The sequence below is a fragment of the Choloepus didactylus genome, chromosome 24 (assembly GCF_015220235.1).
Source record: "Choloepus didactylus isolate mChoDid1 chromosome 24, mChoDid1.pri, whole genome shotgun sequence".
Taxonomy (NCBI): Eukaryota; Metazoa; Chordata; class Mammalia; order Pilosa; family Megalonychidae; genus Choloepus; species Choloepus didactylus.
Window position 1 is genome coordinate 8,455,056 of NC_051330.1, and position 25,073 is coordinate 8,480,128.

The window sequence follows — 25,073 nt, forward strand, 5'->3', positions numbered from 1 at the left end:
CTCACCACATTCCAGGGATCCCAAGTCGAGCTTTCTTTCAGGCAACCTCATCCCCACTCTGCCCTGGTCCCTCGGAGCCTTTGGGGTCCACAGAGCCCCCAACAGCTGTGCACGAGGGGGCAGAAAGCAACACTGGCAGTTCACTCTGGATCAGTGCTCTCTGCTCAGTTCCTTACACACAGGTGGCGAGGGGGTCGTGGCTGTTTCTTGCAAGTCCTCTTTTGAGGTGACTCCCCCTGGGGGCTTTCATTTTTCATAGCCCTGGGCCCCTTTGGTGGCTGGTGGGGCCTGGGGGTGCTTCCTGGGATGTTTTAAAATGCAGAAAATAAAAGACAAAGATTACAAAGGAAGCCAGTCATATTGAAATACAGCTGTTACCTTAAGATTGTGACTTAATAAAACATTTGCTTCTCTATTAGCACATTAAATAACAATACCTAGTGATGGGTCTAATGATTGCCATCATTTCCAAGTGATTTACTGAGACTTGGAAATGTCTGGGATCTCTACTGAGTCAGTTGTCAGTAAACTACTGGGTTTTGTTGCCTGCAGTCATAACTGCTAGATTTCGATGCTAGTGAAAGTAAAGATGCATTTTTCTTTCCTTAGTCAAACCGTCACACCCCTGGGTTCTCCCACAAACTCTCAAGGCCACGAGCCCGTGGCCTGAGCACCTCCTTCTGAGTGTGGGGGCGCTGGTCCGTGGCTGGCCCCAGCCCTGGGACCGTGGATGTTATGAGGGCGGGTGATGCCAGACAGACATCTGACACCCATGGGGCACTTGCTCGTCCCAGTGATCTGTGAGCCTCACCAGCCTCTCCCACGACCTTCCTGTCACCACCCTCATTTCACAGATGACCAGATGGGGGCCGACTGAGGAGGATGAGTTCTACGGACACCCAGCTGGGAAGTGGCAGAGCCACGGTTAGGACCCACGCCTGCCTGATTCCAGAACACAGGCCCTTAAATCCTGTGGCCTTGGTGTCAAATGAGAGCAAGGTCAGACCCTGTGCCGAGTACCCCCCCCCCCTTTCCGTCCTGCACAACAGCCATGGCTCCTTACCCTGTGGATTTCCACAGAACTTTCCAGCTGCAGGTCCTCCTGGTGTTCCAGAAGGAGGTTATGCTGATAAGCCTATTTTTTCCTTATAAGCTTCCTGCTTCTTTGATGATTTGTTATGCATGATGCATTGCTCTTTCTTTGGAATAAAACCAGGTTTTATGAAGTTCAAATGAAATGTGTTTATTTTTCTGGAACATATATTACAAAGCAATGACAGGAAACACAGTTTAAGGAAGGTAAGTGCATTAGTGCTTCCAATCCATCCGAATCTTCTCTCTCATTTGGATTTTCCTGAAGCTGGCACACCTCTCTTAGCTTGGCCTCGCTGAACCTGCCGGGCCCGGCTTCCAAATCCCAGGCACTGCAGCGTTTCTGCCAAGTGCTTTTGGCAGGGGGACACACACAGCATCACCAGCAACTTTGCGTCGCCTCCTTGAGAAAAAATAGTAACAACACGTGAGTTGAAAAAAATTCCAAGAAACGATATGTCATCTCAAAGAGCCAAAATTCTGTGCAGAACAAGCCGCTGCCCGTGTTTAAGAGAGTGAGCGGGCCGCGGAAAGTAGGCCTGGCACTCTGAGGAGAGGCTGGGGGCACGGCCACCAGCTGAGAAAGGGGGAGAGTCTGCCTCTGCTTTAACACTGAGAAGCTGAAGTAGCTTCCACTGAGAGACCTGAGTTTAGGGACTGAGCATCAGTGAGACGCAGGGACGAAGGCGGTACGACGAGGAGGGTGAGTCTGATGGCCTCTGGGGTCCTGTGTGCTGCAAGGTGCTGCCATGTCAGAGCTGCTCCCAGGCACGAGCTCGGTGACCCTGCTGAGGGTCCCCAGCGAGGACAGAAGACGGACAGTGCACACCAGCCTATCGGGGAAGGAGGGTGCAAAGGCGTCTCCTTCTGTGCATTCTGCCTCCTTTTTTGTTTTAAGGACCCACCCGTAAGGATTAAGCAATATGGAAGGAAAATCAAGAACAAAGAGGAAGGGACAGGGGGAAAGGAAGGGAGAAAAGAAAAAAAGCACAACTACTAAAAGGTGAGAGGAAAGGCACCCTCCGATCTGCTTGGCAGGGCTGTGCCCTGGCTGCGAGCTCCCGTCATTCAGCTGCCCACCAAGAGACTCTCGGGATGTCACATGCCCCCTCCCCATCCCTTGCAGCTCCTTGGTGGGGCGTCCGCCCTGACCCGAGCTGGCCTGCCCTCCACCCACCCTCCCTGGGATCCGTGGACCTCGGGTCACAGGGGGTGGAACGGCTCTCTCTTCAGAGGCAGGAGCCAGAAAAGGTAAAACTTTTGGCAGCCACTTTCTCACCATGTGGCGGAGGCCAGTTTGCAGCAAAAGAAGGCAAGCAGCGGCGATGAGAGACACAGAAGGGGCCCAGAAACATCCTACCCTTGGGTTATTTCCAAGGATGAGCTACAGCTCACTACTCCGTTATTTTTCTTTTCTTCCTGTGAGGCAGGTGCTCCATCTGCCTCTCAGAATGCTCCCTCTCTTCGTTCTCTTACTTTCTCCCAAGGAAGGAAGACTTACTTCATCTGCTGGCCAAATTGGGTAGGAAAAACCGGGTGTGCGCAGTCCTGCTCCTTCCCTCCCTCCTGCTGCCCCTCAGCTCCTGGAGCTTGCTGGGCCACCGGGGTGGGCTCCCTGTCCTGCCCTGGGCCACCGCTCCCCAGTGCAGGCATGTCCGAGGGGCCCAGAGCGGCTCAGTGGGGAGGTCAAGTCATGGAGTTCAGAATCCGGAAGCCCGCGTGCCCTGTGGCAGAAGGCCCCTCGCTGGTAATGACCGTGCCTTCCCACCCCTGAGTCCTCTCCCTTAGCTTCCGGTGGGCTCTGAACTTGAGTGTTCTTTACTGAGCCACCTCAAACCCGAATCCACTGCCCCTGCCCAGTTTGACTGTTCAACCCCCTACGGCTGCCTGTGCCTTCGGCATCATCTGCCTCAGTCTGGGGCTCTGATGCCCGCAGCCAAAAGTGAAGTGAATCCATGACATGGTACGAGGCATGAACACAGGCCTTGGGGCCCCAGGCCAGCTATGTGCAGGGTCCGAGCCGAGCAGAGCCACACTCCGCTCAGCAGGAAGCAGCCTAGCTGTGGCATTCCCAGAGCCCCCTGTGTACCCTACATGATGAAGGCCAGGCAGGCATCTCTTCAGAAACTCACAAGTATCGGGAGAGGGAAGTCACACCCATATTACATAATATAAAAACCCCGGGGGAGATGAAATAAAAGGCTCGTAAATCACACGGTTACTAACAACGGTGCTAGACATACTGTGAGAAGGGAACGTGACTGAGCCCGGGGAGAGGAGACCCCCAGAGGAGGTGAGACTCCGGGCGAGGCTGGGCAGGGTGGAGGCAGGGCAGGCGCAGGCCGGGCACCAGGCGGGCATGCAGCCCCGGATTCTGCAGGGCAGCCCACGCACCGATGGAGTCCTGCAGGAAGTGGGTGAGCCTGCTGTTCCGGTAGGGCACGTGGCCGCGGCGCTCCGCCAGGGCTCCCAGAACGTCGGCCAGGGCGGCCAAACTCCGGTTGATACACGACGTCTCCCTCAGGGCCAGTCCCGTCACCCCGGACGCACCTGGCAAACCCAAAGACCCGGCCGCACACGGTTATAACAGGCATCGAGCTCTTTGGAGACATCAGTAAAGTGAAGCAAGGAAAAGCAAAGAGGACAGCGAACTCGGGAGACACACGGAAAGGAGGCCCCGAATCTCCCTCGCCCTAAACAGACACAGCAGCAAGAAACCCCCGGTGGAGACTCTTTTCAAGTTTCTTTCACTGCAGATGCCCAATCTTAAGGACATTAATTCTGGGTGGACACATAAAATCCCAGTGCTAAGACAGTGAGCCCATGAGGGTGTAACTGGGATTTAAATGTCATCTGCAAAGACAGGAGTGCAAGGGGGCTCTTGGCCTTTCAGAATCCCCATATCGAAGGCTCGGCCAACAAACTGCTCCCCGAGGAAGGAAAGTTCTCTGCTCACCAACACACTCACTGCCAGCCAGATCCACGAGCTGCAGCCTGGCCTGGGCCTGCCTCGGTGGCCCCGCAGCGCCCACGGGACCTGCCCCTGGGGACGAGGCTCTGCGGGAAGCCCTGGGTCCCTCGCCTCCTGCCGTCCGTGGAGCTGAGGGGCAGATGAGCTCCTTGAGCATCGGGTTTGGCTGCTGGTCTGATGCAAGGGTAATGACAAAGAGAAACAAAATGTCATAAAGTGTCCTCCAGCATCACATCGGTTGCGGAAGAGCTTTTGAAACTTCACCCTAAAGGACCAAGCTTGACCTAGAGCAAGCAACTGGTTTTACTTCTTGTCTTACTCTTAAATATAGACAAGACAAGCGGCAGGGAAATAATCAGTGGCTTCTATGGGTAAAAAAATAGGAAAAGAGAAGGAAGAAGAAAATATTTTTCGTTTCTGAATGAATACCTAATTTGTCCCAAGAAAATTGAGCAATGTTTCCTCAAAAGATCTGGTAATGATTCTAATTAAAATCCCAGGCAGAAAATCTATTAGCCCTTATAGAAATAAATTCTACAATTTCTATTCGATAAACTTCCACACAAATCCAGACAAAAGTGGTCCTTATTTTGAAGTATACGTTGGCTTCATCATGTATTATTCTTGGAGAAGATGTCAAAGAACACTGAAGTCCTAATCTGACTTCCTAAAAAGATTAAAAAAAAAAAAGTAAGACGTATATACTCATTGTGGAAAAGAGGAGAAAAAATTTTTTAAAAACCCTCTTACTCCCACTACCCATAAATAATCACCATTTTCATTTGCACGTATCAGCTTTTTAGGGGAAATGGTGAGGGCTCAAGAAACGTCACTGTGCTCCTGTGCATTCCCAGCCCTCCTCGAGGCTGAGCTGGGGTCTGTGTCTGGTCATGGCCAAAGACATGTAAGCAGAGATGACGTTTCCGTCCGGGCGGCTGGCTGGGCAGGTGGAAGTCAGGACCTCTCCTTCCCCCACTTGTCCCTCTCCTTGGCAGCCCTGGAGGCCACAGATCTCACTGGGCAGAGCAACAAGATGGCGAAGCACCCCCGGCCCAGCTGCACGGGACCAGCCCACCGAAATCCGGGGTTACTTGTTACTCTAGTGCCAAGCTGAGGCCCTAGACCAATGGGTCCCAAAGGGGGTCCCTGAACAGCTGCTCAGCATCACCTCGGACGGCTGGGGTGCCAGGGCCAACGAGCCGGGCTGTAACAAGCCCTCCAGGGGATTCCACACACACTCAAGTCTGAGAGCCACTGCCCTGGGCCTTACTCACTTATAAAGACTGACAGGTATTTTCAACACATATTATTTTTCTTAAACATAAATGGAACCATTTTATATACTGTTTGGCAACTTTCTTTTTTCACAAAAATTGTATTGATAGTTTCATTCCTAATGAATGTACCATATTCCAAAGTATAAATACACTCTAGTTTTCTTTGGGTGTTATATTGGATTTAATGAAGGGATTCCTTCCCTTCCAGCCTCACTTTCCTTTGCTTCTCAGCCTACGTCACTGAGGGCTTTGGGGGTTTAGCTGCAATTCCTACTCTTGGGTTCTGGGACATAGCTCGGGATCTAGCCAGCACAATCGTTTTCTTCTCCTTGAGTGGATTCCCATTACTTGCAACTGACCAGTCACAAGTGGCAACTTACGGGAGCTGTCAGGCGGGCTGGCTGCCGTCAGCGTCACTGTGATCACCAGGTGGGACCTGGAGGAGTCCGTGTGCACCAAGGTGGGGTGCTTCACCCGGAGCCGCAGGCCCCCGGCCACAAGCCCCATGAGAGCCACTGCACTGCTCACGCTCCTGGATTATGAAAGCAAATGTGCACTATTTTCTCTAGGCTTTTTGAAATATTCAGAACAGCTGGCAGACCCTTCCCTTACCAGCTCTGAGGCCCCAGGATAGGGGGCCCCTCCTGGTCCCTTCCAATGAGGGCAGATTCAGAACAGCTGGCAGACCCTTCCCTTACCAGCTCTGAGGCCCCAGGATAGGGGGCCCCTCCTGGTCCCTTCCAATGAGGGCAGAGGCCCATCGGGTTTACTTCCCCTGTTGTCATTTTAGGGGCTCCTCTCTGGGAGCAAACCCGATACGAAAACAGGAGGACATAAAACACATATAACTTCAAGGAGAGTGTTTACTTAATATGAGGACTGTTAATTTTACAAGACGATTCACTACTGCATTCTAGAAAATACTAATATTTACACATGTAAGTAAAGTGTGAGTCTAGTTACATAGCAAAGCCAGCAGTGTGACGCCTACAATGCAGTTTCAGAAAAAAGGATGTATGATGCATCTTGTTTCTTTTAAGACCTGATTATAAATTTAAATCTACAAACTTGCAATACATATAATTCTGCTACCAAAAAGGCTCCTAAATGAGGTCATATGAAATGCATACTTTGGGCTTTATGATATTCATGATTTATTTTTATTAGAGAAGTGGGTTTACAGAACGATCATGAATAGAATACAGGATTCCCATACACCATCCCACCACCAACACCTTGCATTGGTGTGGAACATCTGTTATAACTGATGATAGAACTATTAATTACTATTAATTAAAGCCCACAGTTTAAATTAAGATTCATTGTGTAGTGTAGTTCCATGGATTTAAATTTTTTTTTCTGTTACCATATATACACTCTAACATGTCCCCTTTTAATCATATTCAGATACACATTTCACTGTTGTTAATTGCATTCACAATGCTGTGCTACCATCACCACCATCCATTACCAAAACATTTCCATCATTCCAAACAGAAACCCTGTACATTTTAAGCCTTAACTTCCTGTCCCCATTCCCACCCCGTCACCTGGTAATTTGTATTCTAGATTCTGACTCTATGGTTTTGCTTATTCTAGCTGTGTCAAAACAGTGAAATCATACAATGTTTGTCCTTTTGTATCTGGCTGATTTCACTCCACATTGATGTCTTTGAGGTTCATCCATGTTGTTGCGTGCATCAGGACTTTATTCCTTTTTGCGGCTGAATGATCTTGTATGTATATATTACATTTTTTTTATCTATTCATCGGTTGATGGACACTTGGGTTGCTTCCACTTTTTGGCAATTGTGAATAATGTCCCTACGAACAACAGTGTATAAAAATACCGATTTGAGTCCCTGCTTTCAATCCCAGTAGCGGGATCTGCTGGGTCATATTGCAATTCTATACTTAGCTTTCTGAGGAATTGCCAAACTGTCTTCCACAGAGGCTGAACCATTTTACATTCCCACCAGCAATGGATGGGTGCTCCTGTTTCTCCAACACTTGCTAGTTTCCATTTTTTAAATAGCAGCCAAGCTCATGGGTATGCAACAATATCTCACTGGTTTTGATCTGCATTTCCCTGATGGCTAATGATGTTGAACATCTTTTCATTTGTGTATCTCCTTTGGAGAGATATCTGTTCAACTCTTTGGCCCATTCTAAAAATTAGGTTGTCTTTTTGTTGTTAAGTTGAAGGATTTCTTTATATATTCTGGGATATTAGTCCTTTATCAGATACATCATTTCCAAATATTTTCTCACATTGTGTAGGTTGTCATTTTACTTTCATGATAAAAATCCAGTGAGGAAAAAAAGTTTTAAATTTTGATGAAGTCCCATTTATCTATTTTTTTCTTTTGTTGCTTGTGCTTTGGGTGTAAAGTCTAAGAAACCATTGTCTAACACAGGGTCCTGAAGATGCTTCTCTATATTTTCTTCAGGGAGTCTGATAATTCTAGCTCTTATATTAAGGTCTGATCTATTTTGAGATGATTTTTGTATATGGTGTGAAGTACGGCTCCTTCATCTCTCTCTCTCTCTCTCTCTCTCTCTCTCTCTGCAAATGGAAAATACCATTTCTTGAAGAGATTATTCTTTCCCAATTGAGTAGTCTTTGCCCTCTTGTCAAAAATCAGTTGGCCATGATTGTGAGGGGGGATTTCTGAGCTCTCCATTCTATTCCATTGGTTTATATGCCTGTCACTGTGCCAGTACAATGCTGTTTTGATTACTGTGGCTTTGTAGTAAGTTTCAAATTCAGAAGTGTGAGTCTTCCAACTTAGTTCTACTTTTTCAAAATGACTTTAGCTATTCAGGGCTCCTTACCCTCCCACATAAATTTGATGATTGGCTTTTCCATTTCTGTAAAGAAGGCTGTTGGAATTTTGATTGGGATTGCATTGAATTATGAATTGCTTTTGGCAGTATTGATATCTTAATGATATTTAGTCTTTCAGTCCATGAACAGGGAATAAAATCCTTCCATTTATTTAGGTCTTCTTTAATTTCTTTTAGCAATGTTTTATAGTTTTCTCTGTGCAAGTCCTTTACATCTTTGGTTGGATGTATTCCTAGACATTTGATTCTTTTAGTTGCTATTGTTAAATGGAATTTTTTTTTCTTGATTCCTTCCAATTGTTCATTGCCAGTGTATAGAAACACTACTGATTTTTGGGTGTTCATCCCACAATTTTGCTGAATTCAATTATTAGCTCTAGGAGCTTCGTGGATTTTTCAGTGTTTTCTGTACATGGGATCATATAATCTGCAAAGAGGGGCAGTTTTACTTCTCCAATTTGGATGCCTTTCATTTCTTCTTCTTGCCTAATTGTTCTGGCTAGAACTTCCAGTACGATGTTGAGTAACAGTGGTGAGAGTTGGCATCTTTGTCCTGTTCCTGATCTCAGAGGGAGAGCTTTCAAACTTTCACAATTAAGTAGGATGTTAGCTGCGGGCTTTTCATAAATGCCCTTAATCACGTTGAGGAAGTTTCCTTCCATTCCTAGTGTTCTAAGTGTTTTTATCAAGAAAAGGGGCTGTGTTTTCTCAAATACCTTTTCTGCCCAATTGAGATGATCATGTATTTTTTCCCCTTCATTCTGTTAATCTGGTACATTACATTAATTTGTTTTCTTATGTTGAACCAACCTGGCACACCAGGGATAAATCCCATTTGATCATGGTGTATAATTCTTTCATTATGCTGTTGGATTCAGTTTGCTAGCATTTTGTTGAGGACTTTTGCATCTATATTCATAAGAGATATTGGTCTATAGTTTTCTTTTCTTGTGGTGTCTTTATCTGGCTTTGGTATGAGGGTGATGTTGGCCTTGTAGAATGAGTTAAGGAGTGTCCCCTCCTCTTCAATTTTTTAGACGAGTTTGAGCAGGATTGGAGTTGTCTTCTTGGAATGTTTGGCAGAATTTCCCTATGAAGCTATCTATTCCTGAGCTGTTCTTTTCTAGGAGGTCTTTTTTTTTTTTTTTTTTAAATTACCGATTCAATCTCTTTACAAGTAATTGGTTTGTTGAGATCTTCTATTTCTTCTTCTTCTTTTTTTTTTTTTCAGTGAACACAAACGTTTATTTTCCTCACAAGAGCCTATGTGGTGGCCACAGCGGGGGCCTGGGTCCTCTGCAGGGACACCCTGGTGTGGGTCTTCACCAGATGGTCGGTGAACTCCTGATAGGGAGACTTCGTGAACACGGTCTCTTTCCAGAGGTCAGGGGTGAGACAGCTGTAGGTCTTGGAGATGGCATCGAAGGTGGCCTTGGCAAAGTTGCCCAGGGTGGCCGTGCAGCCCCTGGCCGAGGTGTAGCAGTCATCGATTCCGGCCATCAGCAGCAGCTTCTTGGGCACAGGGGCCGAGACGATGCCAGTGCCTCTGGGAGCGGGTATGAGGCGCACCAGCACAGAGCCACAGCGCCCCGTCACCTTGCAAGGGACAGTGTGGGGCTTGCTGATCTTGTTCCCCCAGTAGACCCGCCGCACAGGGACGATGGAGAGCTTGGCCAGAATGATGGCCCCGCGGATGTCAGTGGCCACCTCCTTGGAGCACTTCACGCCCAGCCCTACGTGGCCGTTGTAGTCCCCGATGGCGACAAAGGCCTTGAACCTGGTCCGCTGGCCAGCACGGGTCTGCTTCTGCACAGGCATGATTTTCAAAACCTCATCCTTGAGGGACGTCTCCAGGAAAACATCGATGATCTCAGACTCCTTGATGGGCAGAGAGAACAAATAAACCTCCTCCAGGGACTTGATCTTCATGTCCTTGACCAAACGGCCCAGCTTGGTGACAGGGAGCCACCCCTTGTCCTCCGCCTTGCCGCCGCGAGCTCCCCGGCCCCGGCCCCGACCCTGGCCCCCGCTGCCGAAGCCTCCACGGAAGCCGCCGCGCCTCCCATTCCAGGGCCCCCGGGGCCCCCGGGGCCTCCCGCAGCACCGGCGTCATCCGCCATTTGGTGTCTTCTCCAGAAAGAAGCAGCTCTATTTCTTCTTGAGTCAAAGTAGGTAGTTCGTGTGTTTCTAAGATTTCGTCATTTTACCTAGGTTTTCTAGTTTATTGGCATACAGCTATTCACAGTATCACTTGTAGTCCTTTTTATTTCAGCAGGATCAGTAGTAACGTCCACCTTTACATTTCTGATTTTCAGTATTTGTGCCCTCTCTCTTCTATTATTTGTCAGTCTAGCTAAAGGTTTGTCAATTTTTTGTTTTGTTGATTCTGTTGTCTTTTGGTTTTCTATTTCATTTATCTCCACTCTAATCTTTCTTTCCTTCCTTCTGCTCACTTTGTGTTTAGTTTGCTTTCTTTTTCTAGTTCTTTCAGTTTTCCAGTTAGGTCTCTGATTTGAAATCTTTCTACTTTTTTTAATGTAAGAATTTAGAGTTATAAATTTCCCTCTCAGCACTACCTTCACTGCATTCCATAAGTTTTAGTATGTTATATTTTAATTTTCATTTGCCTAAATATAGGTATTTCCTAATTTCTGATTTCCTCTTTAATCCACTGGTTGTTTAAGAGTATGTGGTATAATATCCACTCCTTTGTGAATTTTCCCTCTCCCTCTGTTATTGACTTCTGGCTTCATTCCATTGTGGTGTAGACTATAAATTGTACGGTTTCAATGTTTTGTATTTATTGAAACTTGTTTTGTGACCCAATATACGGTCTATTCTGGATAATGATCCATGTGCACTTGAGAAGAATGTCTGTTCTGTTTTCTTGGGTGCAGTGTTCTATATATGTCTGCTAGGTCTGGTTGGTTTAGTGCATCACTCAAGTCCTTTACTTCCTTATTGATCTCCTGACTAGATGTTCTATCCATTATTGGGAGTGATGTATTAAAGTCTCCTACAATTAATGTAAAACCGTCAATTTCTCCCTTCACATCTGTCAGAATTTGCTTCACATATTTTGCAGCTCTGCTACTAGGTATTGCATATATATTTATAATTCTTACATCTTCCTGTTGAATTGTCCCCTTTAACAGTAAATAATGACCGTCTTTGTCCCTCACAACTGTTTCTGACTTAAAATCTATTTTATCTGATATTAGTACAGACACCCCATCTCTCTTCTGGTTACTACTTGCAAGGTGTGTATCTTTTCCCATCCTTTCACCCTCAGTCTACTTGTATCTTTGACTTTAAGGTGAATTCTTGCAGATAGCATATAGTTGGATCATGCTTTTCTATTCTGCCAGTCTCTGACATTTGCCTGGAGAATTTAACCCATTTACATTTGAAGTCAGTAATGATAATGCAGACTTTCTTCTGCCATTTTGCTGTTTAGCCTTTGTAAGTTTTATACTTTTCTCATGAACTTTCATTATAGCCTACTTTTACATTTCTTTGCTTTTTTGTGTGTGTTGTACCATAGTGCGTGCCTTCTCACTTCTCTCTGGATATATTTTTCATATATTTTTTCTTGTGGTTACCATGGGGTTAAAATTTCACATCCTAAATATATAACAATCATATTTTGTTTGATCCCAACTCAACTTCAATAGCAGTCACATATACATTTTCTATACCCCTCTGTCCCTCTACCATTTTTTTGTACTTGCTACCACTTGTATCTTCGTACATTGTATGTCCCAAAACCCAGATATATCAATATTTTTTATTCATTTGTATTTTAGTACCTGTAGGAAGGAAGAAGAGAAGTTACACAGCAAACAATACAATATTATTGGCATTTACAATTACCCAAATTGTTATCTTTAACAGAGGTTTTCGTTTATGCTGATCTGAACCACTGTCCTTTCCCTTCTGTCTGAAGAGCTCCCTTAGCCTTGCTCGCAGGGCAGCAAAACTCCCTCAGCTTTTGCTTATCTGGAAATCTCACTCATTTTTGAAAGAGAGTATCACCATATATAAAATTCTTGGCTGACACTTGTTTTCTTTCAGCACTTTAAGTATTTCAACCCACTGCCTTCTTTCCTTCATGGTTTCTGATGTTTCTTTGTCTTGTAATCTTTTGGTTGCACGCTACACATTTTAATATTTTAAAATGTTAACCCTGGGATTTACAACTTGGGATGTCTGTTTCTTGGTTTTGTAACCAGTTGGTGATAAGTCAGAGATTTCTTTGCGCTTCAGCCTCCTATCAGGAAGGTCTGTCCAAGGCAGTGTGTAGGGTTTTCCTTGTCCTTCTGGGCCTCTATGTCTTGACAGGCTTGTGCTTGTTAGTTGATTTGGAGTTCCCCTGTCTACAGGGGTTTGGTTATCCCCTCTGTTTCCCTCTCTTGGGTGTTTGACGCCAGCAGGCCTTTGTCCCAGACTGGCTGCCTCTGTAGTTTTTTACACTCCTTTCATTGTCTCAGGCTGCTTTTGCCTGGAGCGCAAATTCTGGTAGTTGGGCCACCCCAGAGAGGATTTTCCCAAGTCTGTTTTTCCCAGCCCAGACAGGGCTGGGGACCCACGAAGGGGCACAGATGGGCTCCAAAGTGCCCTGGGTAGGGGATCAGGAAGGGCACCATGAGCTTTTTCGAGGCTCCCTGAAGTTGAGCTTTCCTGGCTGCCCAGCCAACGCAGCCCTTCAGCCAACTGTCCCCCACAGCCCTGAGGAAGCGCTGCCTCTAAATCTCCACCGCCTCCACAGCTGTCTGAGGAGGGGATGAAACAATTTCTGCTGCCACCTTTGTCTGGGGTAGGTTGAAACAACAGTTGCCCTCAGAGCCAGGAACCAGTGATCTGCATTCACTAATTAAAAGTCATGATCAACAATTGGCCATGCCCACCCCTGTTCTCGGGGAAGAGGATTTTTACATCCCTTTCTGTCACCAGCATCTGGCCAGGGACTGGTGAGAGAGTGGAGGATGGTACTAGTAACCTCCAAGTGGAGAGAGCAATCCACAGTGCTTTACTGTAATTTACCTGCCTCTTCCACCCGCCCCTCCCCAGATGCTGGACAGTGCTCCTCTGGCAGTTTAAAACTTCTGGAGTTTAAAATACCTGTTTCAGAGAGTTCCTGCCTGTGTAACAGCTGTTTTGCTGGGAGAACTGAGTCCTGGAGCTTCCTCCTCTGCCATCTTCCCCGGAAGTCAAAGGAGGGGATAACTATTTTAATTTGACTACAAGAAACAAAAACTCATTGACGTTCTCAGGGAAGGGGGGATTTCCCATCAGGACATACAAGAGGGAACTGGAGACTCACCAGGAACAAGCTGCCCTCCGCATATCTTGCTCGAGGATGACATGGCGAAGCCGGCCTCCTGGTGTTTCTGCAGGCTCACTCTCCCCGTGCATCAGTTACGTTCTTCTCTGCCCACCAAAAGCCATTTCTACTCATGGAACTTTCCCAGTTTACCTTAGAATGCACTCAGAGGAAACCACTCCCTGCCGCCACCTGGCTCCCTTCTCTGCCTCATCCACACCTCGGGGCCACCTTTTCCATCCTGAGAGCCCGCGTCCCTACTTGGGCAGACAATCCTGCTCCTTCCCTCTGCTTACTCATAGCTTCTTTTCCCCCAGAAACCCACCTCAAACTAGCCAAGACAAAAGAGGGGCTTCACTAGAGCCCTGGAACAAGGGGATGGGGGGAAAGGTCGCTAGTGTCATGTGCACACTCAATGGGACAACTGGATTTTATGTCTCAAAAACTTTACTTAAGAAATGCATTTTTTAAAAAAGAACAAGGACCAGCTTAAAAAAAGGATGCCAAAGTTAGAGTTGGGGTCATGGCACATTAAAGTAATAACGGAGTGGGATTTATGAGTAAGCAGAGAAAGGCAGACAGAGCAAAGTGGAGATGACAAGAGGGAGACCTTCTGGCTTGGGAGACATGAGGCCGACTGAGCCTACAGCCCCTGGCAGCAAGCACCAGCTGCCCAGTTTCTTGTCCCCAAGAATCCTTACAACAATCCTGTGTTCCTGAGATAGCCGGAGAGAATCTGTTATGTGAAATGGAGAGCATCTACTAAAAGGAATTACATAAGGACACATTAGATGTCCAGGTTCAGTACCGGAGGCAGATCCTATAATGTTTCAGTGGGCTTTGGCGTCGGAGACCTGTTCAAGTCTCTCAGCTGTACTTATAAGTAAGTTATTCACCCTCTCCAAGCCTGCTTCCTCTTCCATAACATGGGGATAATACTGTCCCAGAGACTCTTACAAAGGTATTAAAAAAGGTAGCTTTTACTATATATTAACACATAGTAAGCACTAAAAACCACAATGGGCTATTGCACCGACAAACAGTATTGCTTTGGCTAACATGGCTGGTTCTACTTGGGGTCCCTTTGAGGTTCTGTGCCTGTTTTAAAAAGCCTAGCGTCCTAAACATGGGTCGTGTAGAATACTCACTTGTAGGTCAGCCGGGAGAGCTCCTTCTTTCCTTCTTTGGTGGTAATCACATCACGCTTGACCCCAGACACCAGTGTACAACTGTCTTTAGCCAAAAGGTCAAAAATTTCATTATTATAAATTTCCACTATGGAAACTTCAACTTCTGGGCTCCTTGATGGGTTTTCTGAAATAAGCCTGGGGGAAAAACACACAAAAGAATAAAATAAGAGTATAGGCAGGTACTTTTACTAATACCAAGATCACTTAGGAAAAAGGGAGCATCCTCTTTAAATTATCTTAGGGACAATATTAATTTTATCTGAGTTATATTTAAATCAACTATTTTAACAATAGGTACCCTTAGGATTCTAAACATATTAGGCAGCACACACATTAGATAGAAAAAGCATAAAGAACATGTAGCCTTCATTCAGAAATTACAATGCCTGAGTTTTATCACGTAACAGAAGTCCAAAGCAAGCTGCAAAGATGTTACAGACATTTAAGCATTTTTCCAATAATGGGGTTTGTTTATTTTAAAATTTATTCTACTTCAGGGAAGATTGATTTCAGAGATCTTCACTTTTCTCAAAGATATCCGAATTCCACTTATATGGTGCCTTTCAACTAAGAACTTCCCATGACCTCCTTAAAATAGACTCAGGCTCTTAAAAAAACAACAAAATGATGCATCTTTTGTTTCATCTTTTATAGTACTATATGCTGATTGCAGAAATTTTTAAAAGTAAAGATTCTACACACTTAGAGAAAAAAACAAAACAAAACAAAACAAAACATCCATAATCCCACTACAAGGAAAAAGTTATTGTTAACATTTGGTTTCCTTCCTTTCTACCCTCCTGTTTTCTATTTTATTTCTTTTATGAAACTCATCACCCAACCTAATGATTGCACCATGGAACAATGACCATATAAAGTTCCTTCTCATTGTCTAGAGAGTATCACTTCTCTAACACTTGTGCAGTAAAATTAATCAGATCTTGACTATTGGTTTTTGTTATTCATAAAGATATTCTGAGAACTGGGCTTGAGTCTAGGGTGATAGGTAGTTACTAGCACTTGAGGAAAAAATATAGCCTGAATGTTTCATATTCAAACATTCCTAGATGCAGTTTTTCATGCTGATCTGAACAACAGCCACAAATAAAAGAAGAAATTAATGTTTTCTAATGATTAACAATTACAGAAATAAAGATTGGAAGTACAATGAAAGAAAAAGTAAGTGGAATTCTCAGGCAAAGATAATTATTGGCAAAGAGTAGGATTTGGATTGTTCTCAGCGATGGGGTACTTAAGAATTGTAGCTCCCTGAAAAGTCAAAAACTTAGTTACACTAAGCTAGTGATTCACTTCACTCTTCTAGAACTAGTAGGTCTAAATTGATTATGTGAATTTTAAAAACATTCTCATTCCCTCCATGTTAGAAAAAAATGCACTAAATACACCAAACTCAATCTCAGCATTTTGCCCCATCCCTATATATGATTGATAAATTATATTTTTGATTTTTTGCCACAAAATCTGAATTAAAAATTTCTTATCTACACAGCACCAAGCAGTTAATTTGAAAGATTTTCTTCCATTAAATTAAGTACTTGATTTGATTAACATAATGATTCATTCACTCCACAAGTATTTACTGAGATGTTGACAAGGTTCTAGAATAGTGTTGAAAGTTACAGTCTTCAAGAAGCAAAGGGTTTAGTAGGCAAGACATACATGTAAACAAATAATTATGGCATGCTGTGATAAATTTGCTGATGAAATTTGTGTACAAACCTCTGACATTTCCAAGGAGGGGCATTGACCCCCGAGTGGGGGCAGGAGGGTCCCATTCCTCCCGGGTGCACTCCCCGACTCCACCCGCCAGTCTTTCCTCCGCCACTTCTCGTCCAGTTCCTCTATTCCCGCACACTTTCTACTGAATCGCAACGATTGTCTGTTTCTGGTCTAGATTTCTGAGGGCAGACGATTTCTCACATTCGTTTTTATACTCCTTGTGCCACTGGCGTGACTGGCACACAGAGAGACAGAACCCGTGTTTGTTGGTAAGCATGACGGCCGAGATAAATACTGAAGGCTGAGGTGCCCATCAGACTGAGAAGGAAGAACAGGATGTAGAGCGGAAAGAGTCCCAAAGGCGGCATTCTGTTTTGTTTAGAATGGCAGGGAATGCCTTCCGTTGGTAACTCTGGCAATACACGAGGAATATTTTTTAGGGGAAAAAGGTCATGTAAACATTCTCTGCTATCAATGCCCAGTGCTACTATGGTTCCATACGTGGGGCAGACAGCTTGCACTTCACGTTATGCAGACGCAGACTCACGCACGAATCTGGCTGCACACCTTCCTTTCCAGATCTTGTCAATACGTGAACTTTTCCATGTTTGGACTATTATTCTTATTTTGCAAATGATGACTGTGAGGCTTGGAGAGGGTTTAAGCGCCATACCCAGGGTCATTCAACTGGAAGAACAGAGATTCAAAATTTTGTGTGAAGGATTCTAATGCTCCCAATCAGCCCGTTCTAATGGAAGACTTAACATTTTAACTTATTTCATGCCCCAAGGCTTGAAACATTTAAAAAAAAAATTTGAGAAATGACATGATTTCAACACCTTCAATAATGTGATTTCACTCTTTGGTGAAACTGATTATTCCTTTTTAGATAGTTCTAAAAATCCACATTTTTTTCTAACTAATGTCCTTCCACAGAATTTTTAGTTAGCTAACAGTTCTTTCATGTGCTTCTTAAGCTACATGGTTTCCACACCCTTTACCATTTTGTTGGCTTCCATATGGACAAGTCCCAGTTTGTGAGTTCCAGAACCAAGCACGAGTGTGGCCTATTAAAGGTAAAGCACCCCCTTTGAACTAACTGCTCATCATTGTGCTACATTTTCAGCTTAAGGCTGAGTTATCCTTTTAAGCAAGCACTTAGCACACACTGGGAATAGGATGAAGTAAAACTGTCAAAACCACCATAAGGTCACATCTTCCCCATCAATCAAGCTTATGCCTAACTTCCTGGAATCCCTCTGTGACAAGAAGAAAGCAGACATACAAAATATAGAGGGAGGATTAGCTAACCACCCTCAATCCCCCACTATTCTCTCCTGGTTTCCAACTTCCATTCTCTGCCTCTTCATCATAATGACTTCTCCGTTTCGAGGCCTTAAAAGTTTGCTGTACTAGAGAGAAATATTACTGGCCAACTGTTTCATGGTTTGTATTATCCATGCTAACAGTTTTTCTCCCTTAATTTGGAGAGTTGGGAAAGTTGCTAGAATAGATGCTAGGATAAAAGCCCATACAAAGGAGGTTCTTAAAAAAGGTTGAATAGATACATGAGTGGGTGAATGACTGAATAAATGAAGGCCAACAGAGAGCGGAATGGCTCACTTTTCCTCCTGTAAATTTTCTTTGCAGTATTCACAGATCTCACCGATTTCCAGATTTTCCCAGTATCCCTCTTTCCAAAAGATGCCAAGTTGTACCATATCCTCCACTGGTATTTATTTAGCTTCCAAGCCAGAGGTGGCTGTTACCGCACAGGAATTTCCTTGAGAAGGGTCCTGGAGAAGAAATAAAAACACTCTCCACCAGCACTGATCTCAGTACTGAGAATTTCTGTGATGCACACCTGTAGTTATAGTCTCTTGAAATTATGAAGCTGGATAACACCGGATATGGTGCAGCTTCCCAAGGGTGAGATTCCTGTTTCCTAAATTAACAACCTCTGCCACATCTCCGTGATGGCCTGCCTCACTGCTGACAGATGTTCTGCCCACTCCCTCCAGCTGCACGCCGTTGACTCAGACGTGTCCACATGACTTGCCCTGGGCAGTGACCGTGAGTGGAGTGGACAGCGTCACGCCGGCAGAGTCCGGGGGGCTCTGGGTAGCTCGGCAGCCTCCTCTTGCCGCGCTCCATGCACAAGTGCTCTGGGAGATCACCAGAAGCCAGGCGTCCTTGAGATTTTCAGAAGGTCATTACTGCAGCTTAATCTAACTCTTCCTAACTGATACAATTTCCTAAGAAATGGTCTGATTCTGAAACTCACAAAAGGAAGCTGAGGAACAAGAACTATAAAAATTGGGAAATGTTTTGCTGAGCTTTTTTCCAGAGGTGGGCAGCAAAATTAAGTTAATAAATACATCTGTTTATGTGTGCAAATATTTAACAACTATTGGACTACCAGAATGATTCCAGGCTGTACCTACTAATTTGGAATTGCTGAGGACAAATAACTATTTTATTTCCAGGAGTAATTTTACTAGTAAAATCATGGTAACTACGGTGGCTCTCTTTAAGGGATGTGTAAATGGTTAATGGAACCTGACTTGTTTGCTGTAACTCCTAAAAAGAGAACAGATGTGTGCACTCTTTACAATGAGAGTGGTAGGCAAGGAAAAGACCACAGGGCTTTCTTGCTCTGTCCCCTGGACCCTTTTTCCCTTCCCATGTTAGAAGAGATGCTCCATCCTCCACCCTCTCTGGACTGGAAAACTGTACAACCGGGAATCTCTTTCAAGAAGTCTTTCTTAAAGATATAATTTCAGCATAAATTCGTCATAAGAAATTACAGGATTTGTGACAATAATGTCGAGAAATATTTAAACACTTTGTGGTTTTCAGTACATTCTGAAAAGAATATTAGATGAGGTCATCTTCGAAGGGTAACTTTTTTCTCACGTAATTTATTCGGCCACTCATATTTCACTTTCCTTGCACAGCTATTACATTTCTTTGTTGCCGATGCCTCACAGATGCCACCATCAGACGTACCTGAAGAGTTCTTCAGCAGCCCTGGGAATAATTCCTAAATCACCGTGAGAGTCTAAAGACAGAGCAGGGTCATCTGGAAGATGTGGTCCCAGCATTGTGTAGCTCTTCCCACTTCCTGTCTGTCCATAAGCCATAATGCAAACATTGTACCTGAAAGCAAAACAGATTTAGCCAAACACAGGATGGATTTAGTGCCATATTTTGATTTTAAGAAAAAATTTTTACTCAGAAGAAGAACTTCAACAAATCTAGCTTTCTTTCATGTTACCTAAATTCTCTGTAATTTAGGCTTTCCTTTAACTACAACTTTATTTATTTATTTGTTTATTTGCTGTTTTGTTAAACCATAGTGGATTAAGTTACATTCACATTCACAAGCACACAATATGCATTTCTCCAATTCCCCTTCCTTCTGGTGTTTTGATATCCTGCTCTCTGGGGGCAGTTCATGGTTTGCACAGGGACCCTAACCTTAGCAAACCCCTCCTAAATTCAAATATGTTCATTTTGATTTTTAATGTTGTATTAGAATTGCCTGATATAATTTTATCTGCATAAAATCAAGGTTACTATAATGTATATTAAATGATATAAAAGTCTGCATTTTTTCTTTTGATGTTCTAAAAACGTATTTTTCACAATTTCATATATAACTAATTGCTAGCATTGCTGACTATACTTAAATATTTGATTGTTAACGCATACTTTTATACTTTTGTTATTCCAAAGAGACTTTGAGGTCTTCATATCCATAGTCAACAAAATTCCCTGGAGTCTTCTAGTGACAGGCATTAACTAGTACTTCAATATTCTACAATTTGGAGTTATTTGTTTCTAAAAGAACATGAGGACTTTTCTTCCAGATGTTTTGTTCAGCCCAAAACATCAGTGGGAAGTTGGCAAATATTTGCAAGAACACTTGAAATAAGTTTATAATATAAAGTAATATTCTCTCAGGGATTTTCTTGGCCTTAAAGGTACAGGTAAATCTGGCCTGAAGTGCACAACTGGCTAAATGCGAAGCAGGCTCCAGGCTCAGCACAGTTCCACCCAGTGAGCGAGTCCAAACCACGGGGAGTTAAAGACAATCCATGCAGAGGCCCCACCCTCGGGATTCTGATGTAATCCATCAACCCCTCATGAGATGTGTCTGTTTTGTCTGGTATACCCACAGCAATTCAAACAAATAAAGCCTGTGGTTTTGAGAAGGTCTGCCTGCTGGCATCTGAGTCACACCTAGAACAGTTCTCCATCTCCAGGGTTCACTGCTAGGTTCCGTCAGAAGGGAAATGGACGCCACATGTTAGGACAAGGCCTGGTCAAAGACCACTAACTAAGTCATCATCCTTTATTTCCTCTTCCAGATTCAAAAAGTCTCAAGGTATTTACAACAAAACCCCCACTACATTCCCGATCTCTTACACCTTTCCTGAGCTAATTTATATGTATATATTTCTTTGTGTGGGGAGTACCTTTTACTGTAGAATTCATAAATGACTTTTTTTTTTAATTGAGATATAGTCACATACCATGCTGTCATGCAAAACAAATCGTACATTCGATTGTTCACAGTACCATTACATAGTTGTACATTCATCACCTAAATCAATCCCTGACACCTTCATTGGCACACACACAAAGTAACAAGAATAATAATTAAAGTGAAAAAGAGCAATTAAAGTAAAAAAGAACACGGGGTACCTTTGTCTGTTTGTTTGTTTGTTTCCTTCCCCTATTTTTCTACTCATCCATCCATAAACTAGACAAAGGGGAGTGTGGTCCTTATAGCTTTCCCAATCCCATTGTCACCCCTCATAAGCTACATTTTTATACAATTGTCTTCGAGATTCATGGGTTCTGGGTTGTAGTTTGATAATTTCAGGTATCTACCACCAGCTACCCCAATTCTTTAGAACCTAAAAAGGGTTGTCTAAATTGTGCGTAAGAGTGCCCACCAGAGTGATCTCTCGGCTCCTTTTGGAATCTCTCTGCCACTGAAGCTTATTTCATTTCCTTTCACATCCCCCTTTTGGTCAAGAAGATGTTCTCCGTCCCACGATGCCAGGTCTACATTCCTCCCTGGGAGTCATATTCCATGTTGCCAGGGAGATTCACTCCCCTGGGTGTCTGATCCCACGTAGTGGGGAGGGCAGTGATTTCACCTTTCAAGTTGGCTTAGCCAGAGAGAGAGGGCCACATCTGAGCAACAAAGAGGCATTCAGGAGGAGGCTCTTAGGCACAATTATAGGGAGGCCTAGCCTCTCCTTTGCAGCAACAGATAAATGACTTCTTAACAGGAACTTTCAAACCATTTAGGAATGCAGAGTGAAAAGAACCTTCTAGTGAAGGAAGTTTCAGGGCTTAAAGTAATGCCATCTGTTTCATATTTATACTGGAAAGGCAACTCTGGCAAAGATCATTTTACCCACTACGCCTTTTTCATTTCTGGAATCTGCTTCTGCTTACTTAAAAGATGTCTACTGCAAAAGAGACCCGCCTACAGTTTTCAATGGAAGAACCTTTTTTGGATGGATATAAAAACCCCAATATTCCGGAAGAAGGGTTCAAGCAGAAGCTGTAAAGTATAATAATGGGAATGGCTGCCTTGTGTCCATCTGGGTTTCTGGCACTGACCTTGCCTATCAGATTATATGCCTGTAGGGCTCATAGGCAATGTCCTTTAGATGCCCAGCACACTGTGGTTATAAAACAACATTATGTGATTACAGCTTCTATTTTGTTATAGTTGGCTGTGCACAAGTCTTTGTTGGGCAAACACAAAAGTGTTTTCTTCAGGAAGCTTAATGTAGACTTTTCCACAAAATGGAGATACTCAAAATACCCCAAAGTAGAAAGTCTTGACTTATTGTATCCCAGTTAAACGTCCAAACATGATTTAACTACCGCTCAAGAAATATTTTTTCTTCCAAAATTATGACCTATGGCCTTTGAGATAAGGAGTAGTGCTTCCCAAGAATAAAAGGATAATTCCCAAAAGGAAAGCCTTTCACTCTGATGCTAACATTCTTAAATGATTTTTAGAAAATTTCAAAATGTAAAATGAATCCCAGAGAGGAAAGCAGCTCCTATATTGGTCTAATGCCCTCACACAATGCAGCAAAACATAATCTGGAATCTAAGGTATATGTACCCATTTAATAATGATTCATTAAACTTTTTAAATAGTTTTTCTGAGCTGGCAGAAAAATATCTTTATTAATGAATAGTGGATCACCATTTGGTTATGGATTTGCTCTACTGTCATATTTACAGTCACATTCCAGTTCTATGGCATGAATAAAATTTACTTATATTTAAATTTAACTGTGATAATTGGCCCTAAAACTATTTTCACTTACCCATCCAAGAGAGACATGAGTAGTGGGCGTATTTCTCCAAATACTGTTCTCTGAGATTCTGCTGGACCATAAACTCTGAGAGGTGAAGTGAAAACAGTGCATTCATGGAAGAAAAAGAGAGCCACTTTAGTATCCAACTACAGAAACCTGGGGAAAAAACAATTTCCTTATGTACTTTCCATATAAAATCCTCAACAAAATCAAGATTTGTATTTTTTCATCAATAAAAAATTAAGTCGTATTATTTTTCAAGCTAAAACTGAGGTTAAGGAAAAGCGAAGACATTATTGTTTTCCTCCATTATAAAAACATTATAAGCATAAGCAAAGTTATCAATCCTTGCAAAGAAAAAAAAGATAATATATAACTATATTATATGTTACATATATGTTATATGTTATATATAGCTATAACTGAATTAGCTCTAACCTTAGCGGGTCCAACAACAATAATGAAAAAATCATTCTCAGAACACTATTTTATATATAACATTTGATTTTTATGTCCAAGCTTTAAAAAAATATTGTTTTCCTAAGCCCAAAGTCAGTTCAGCAGAACTTTAATACATATAATAGGACTGGAACGTCTACTATGAAAAGTGGAATCTGATGTGGGATTCATGGACAGATAAAGCTAACAGGAAATAACTTCCAAAAAAATGCAGTTTACAGCACAATTTGAAACAAGATTGGAATGCATCTGAATAGCAAAATTAGTGCCAGACCACTAGCTACATGAAGTAAACACCAGGGGTTAGTTGTATTTGAAGGAAATGTTGCTTTGATTTTAAGCTCCGTTTCCCGAAATGCCAGGTTTTTACTTAGCTGGAACCGAACCTTTCTTTTTTTTCATTATCAGGTTGGATCATGATGCCCTGTTGATCCATATCCCCTCTAGAAGCAAGATTAATTTTAAACTTCAGGGATGTTCTTTATAAAATGTTGCCTTATTATGCCTGGTGAGGAAGGCAGTTTAGAGCAAGTGGGGAGACTCAGAGCTCTTAAATATGTTTTAAACTTTTCATCTTAAAAATGCACTGAAGTACACAAGTAGAAATGACAGTGTATGGTTCCCACACCTGGCTTCAACAGTTCATCACGTGACCAGCCTTATGTCACCCCCACCCATACCTATCTATTCCTCCAGATGACTTTGAAGCAGATGTCATATCCATTCCATCTATAAATATTTCAGTATGCATCTCTAAAAGATGCTTTACAAAAACATAATGTGACCATTAACATGCTTATAAAAATTATCAGCAGTTCCTTAATATTGACCATAAAAAAGAGGCAGTGTTCGTGTTTCTCTATCTTACTTTCCCAACCATTTTTTATTTTTCTATCATGCAACTGCTTATGTTTTCTAGGTCTGTTAGCCAACAGTCAGGTTGGCAAACTTCCTGAAAGGAACAGATAGCAAATATTTTAGGCTTCATGAGCATGTTAATAAAGTAACACTGGAGCCTTCCCTGACTGCTCTCCACACTGTGACTTAAAGCTGTGCTGTGGCTTTATCAGCCAATGCTATCAGGCAAGAGAAGCAGTTAGTGACATAAGAATTGGAAAGGGACATGTACAAATGTCTCTTTTTGGAGGTGATGCAGCTATATGTTTGGGAAACCCAAAATGAAATGTTGAAAAAAAATCACTAAATCAATAAGAGAAATCAGTAAGGTAGCCGATTATAAAATTAATGTACAAAACCTGATAGCCTTCTTACATGCAAACAAAATAAGTTAGGAGATACAGGGAGAAAAGACCCTATTTATGATAGTAAAATAGATGATAAAAGAGCTAGACATATACTTAATAGGAAATATCCAAATCCTTTAGGAAGAACACTATAAAACACTCCTGAAAAGGGCACATAATTATACCTGAATAAATAAAATATATACCATGATTTTTCATAGGAAACCCTCATTTTCCTATGTCATGGAGATGTTATAGGTAGTTTATAAACTTAACTCAATCCACTCCCTCCTAAATCCCATAAATACCATCAGGTTCTTTCTGGAGTTAGAACATTTGATTATAGAAGTTATTTGGCAACATTACAGGGGCAGAAGAAGATGGTGGCATAGAGAGGAGTGGAAGCTAGTAAGCCCCCCTGAATCAACTGATAAACAACCAGGAACAACTAGTAAATAATCTGGAATAACTGCAGGGGGACAAACATGTCCGTTGACTCATTATACATCAACCTGAATTGGGAGGAATGCCCGACACTGCAGCATAAAATCTGTAAGTAAAAACTGCAGAT

The 25,073-nt window shown here is 43.0% G+C and overlaps 2 protein-coding genes across 7 annotated transcripts in view; both read right to left on the reverse strand.

The window, feature by feature from the left end:
* Positions 1-1,217: 1,217 nt before the first annotated feature.
* KIF25 (kinesin family member 25) overlaps positions 1,218-25,073 on the reverse strand; it is a 97,307-nt gene continuing 73,451 nt past the window's right edge. For 4 of the 6 annotated variants that reach the window (XM_037817462.1, XM_037817461.1, XM_037817460.1 and 1 more), the window contains 7 exons: positions 22,809-22,883; positions 19,450-19,599; positions 14,659-14,835; positions 5,721-5,872; positions 4,049-4,237; positions 3,487-3,642; positions 1,218-1,495 (listed from right to left, as the gene is read on the reverse strand). In XM_037817462.1, coding sequence (XP_037673390.1) covers positions 1,341-1,495; positions 3,487-3,642; positions 4,049-4,237; positions 5,721-5,872; positions 14,659-14,835; positions 19,450-19,599; positions 22,809-22,883 — 1,054 coding nt within the window. In that variant the 3' untranslated portion in view covers positions 1,218-1,340. Of the gene's footprint in view, positions 1,496-2,593; positions 2,817-3,486; positions 3,643-4,048; positions 4,238-5,720; positions 5,873-14,658; positions 14,836-19,449; positions 19,600-22,808; positions 22,884-25,073 lie in introns of all 6 variants that reach the window. The other 2 variants (XR_005214081.1, XM_037817465.1) reach the window with 2 other exon arrangements.
* Positions 9,415-10,322, reverse strand: LOC119519710 (40S ribosomal protein S2-like). The gene is given in 2 exon segments (XM_037817466.1): positions 9,415-10,247; positions 10,250-10,322. Coding segments are annotated over 2 exon segments (855 nt in total). The 5' UTR covers positions 10,308-10,322; the 3' UTR covers positions 9,415-9,450.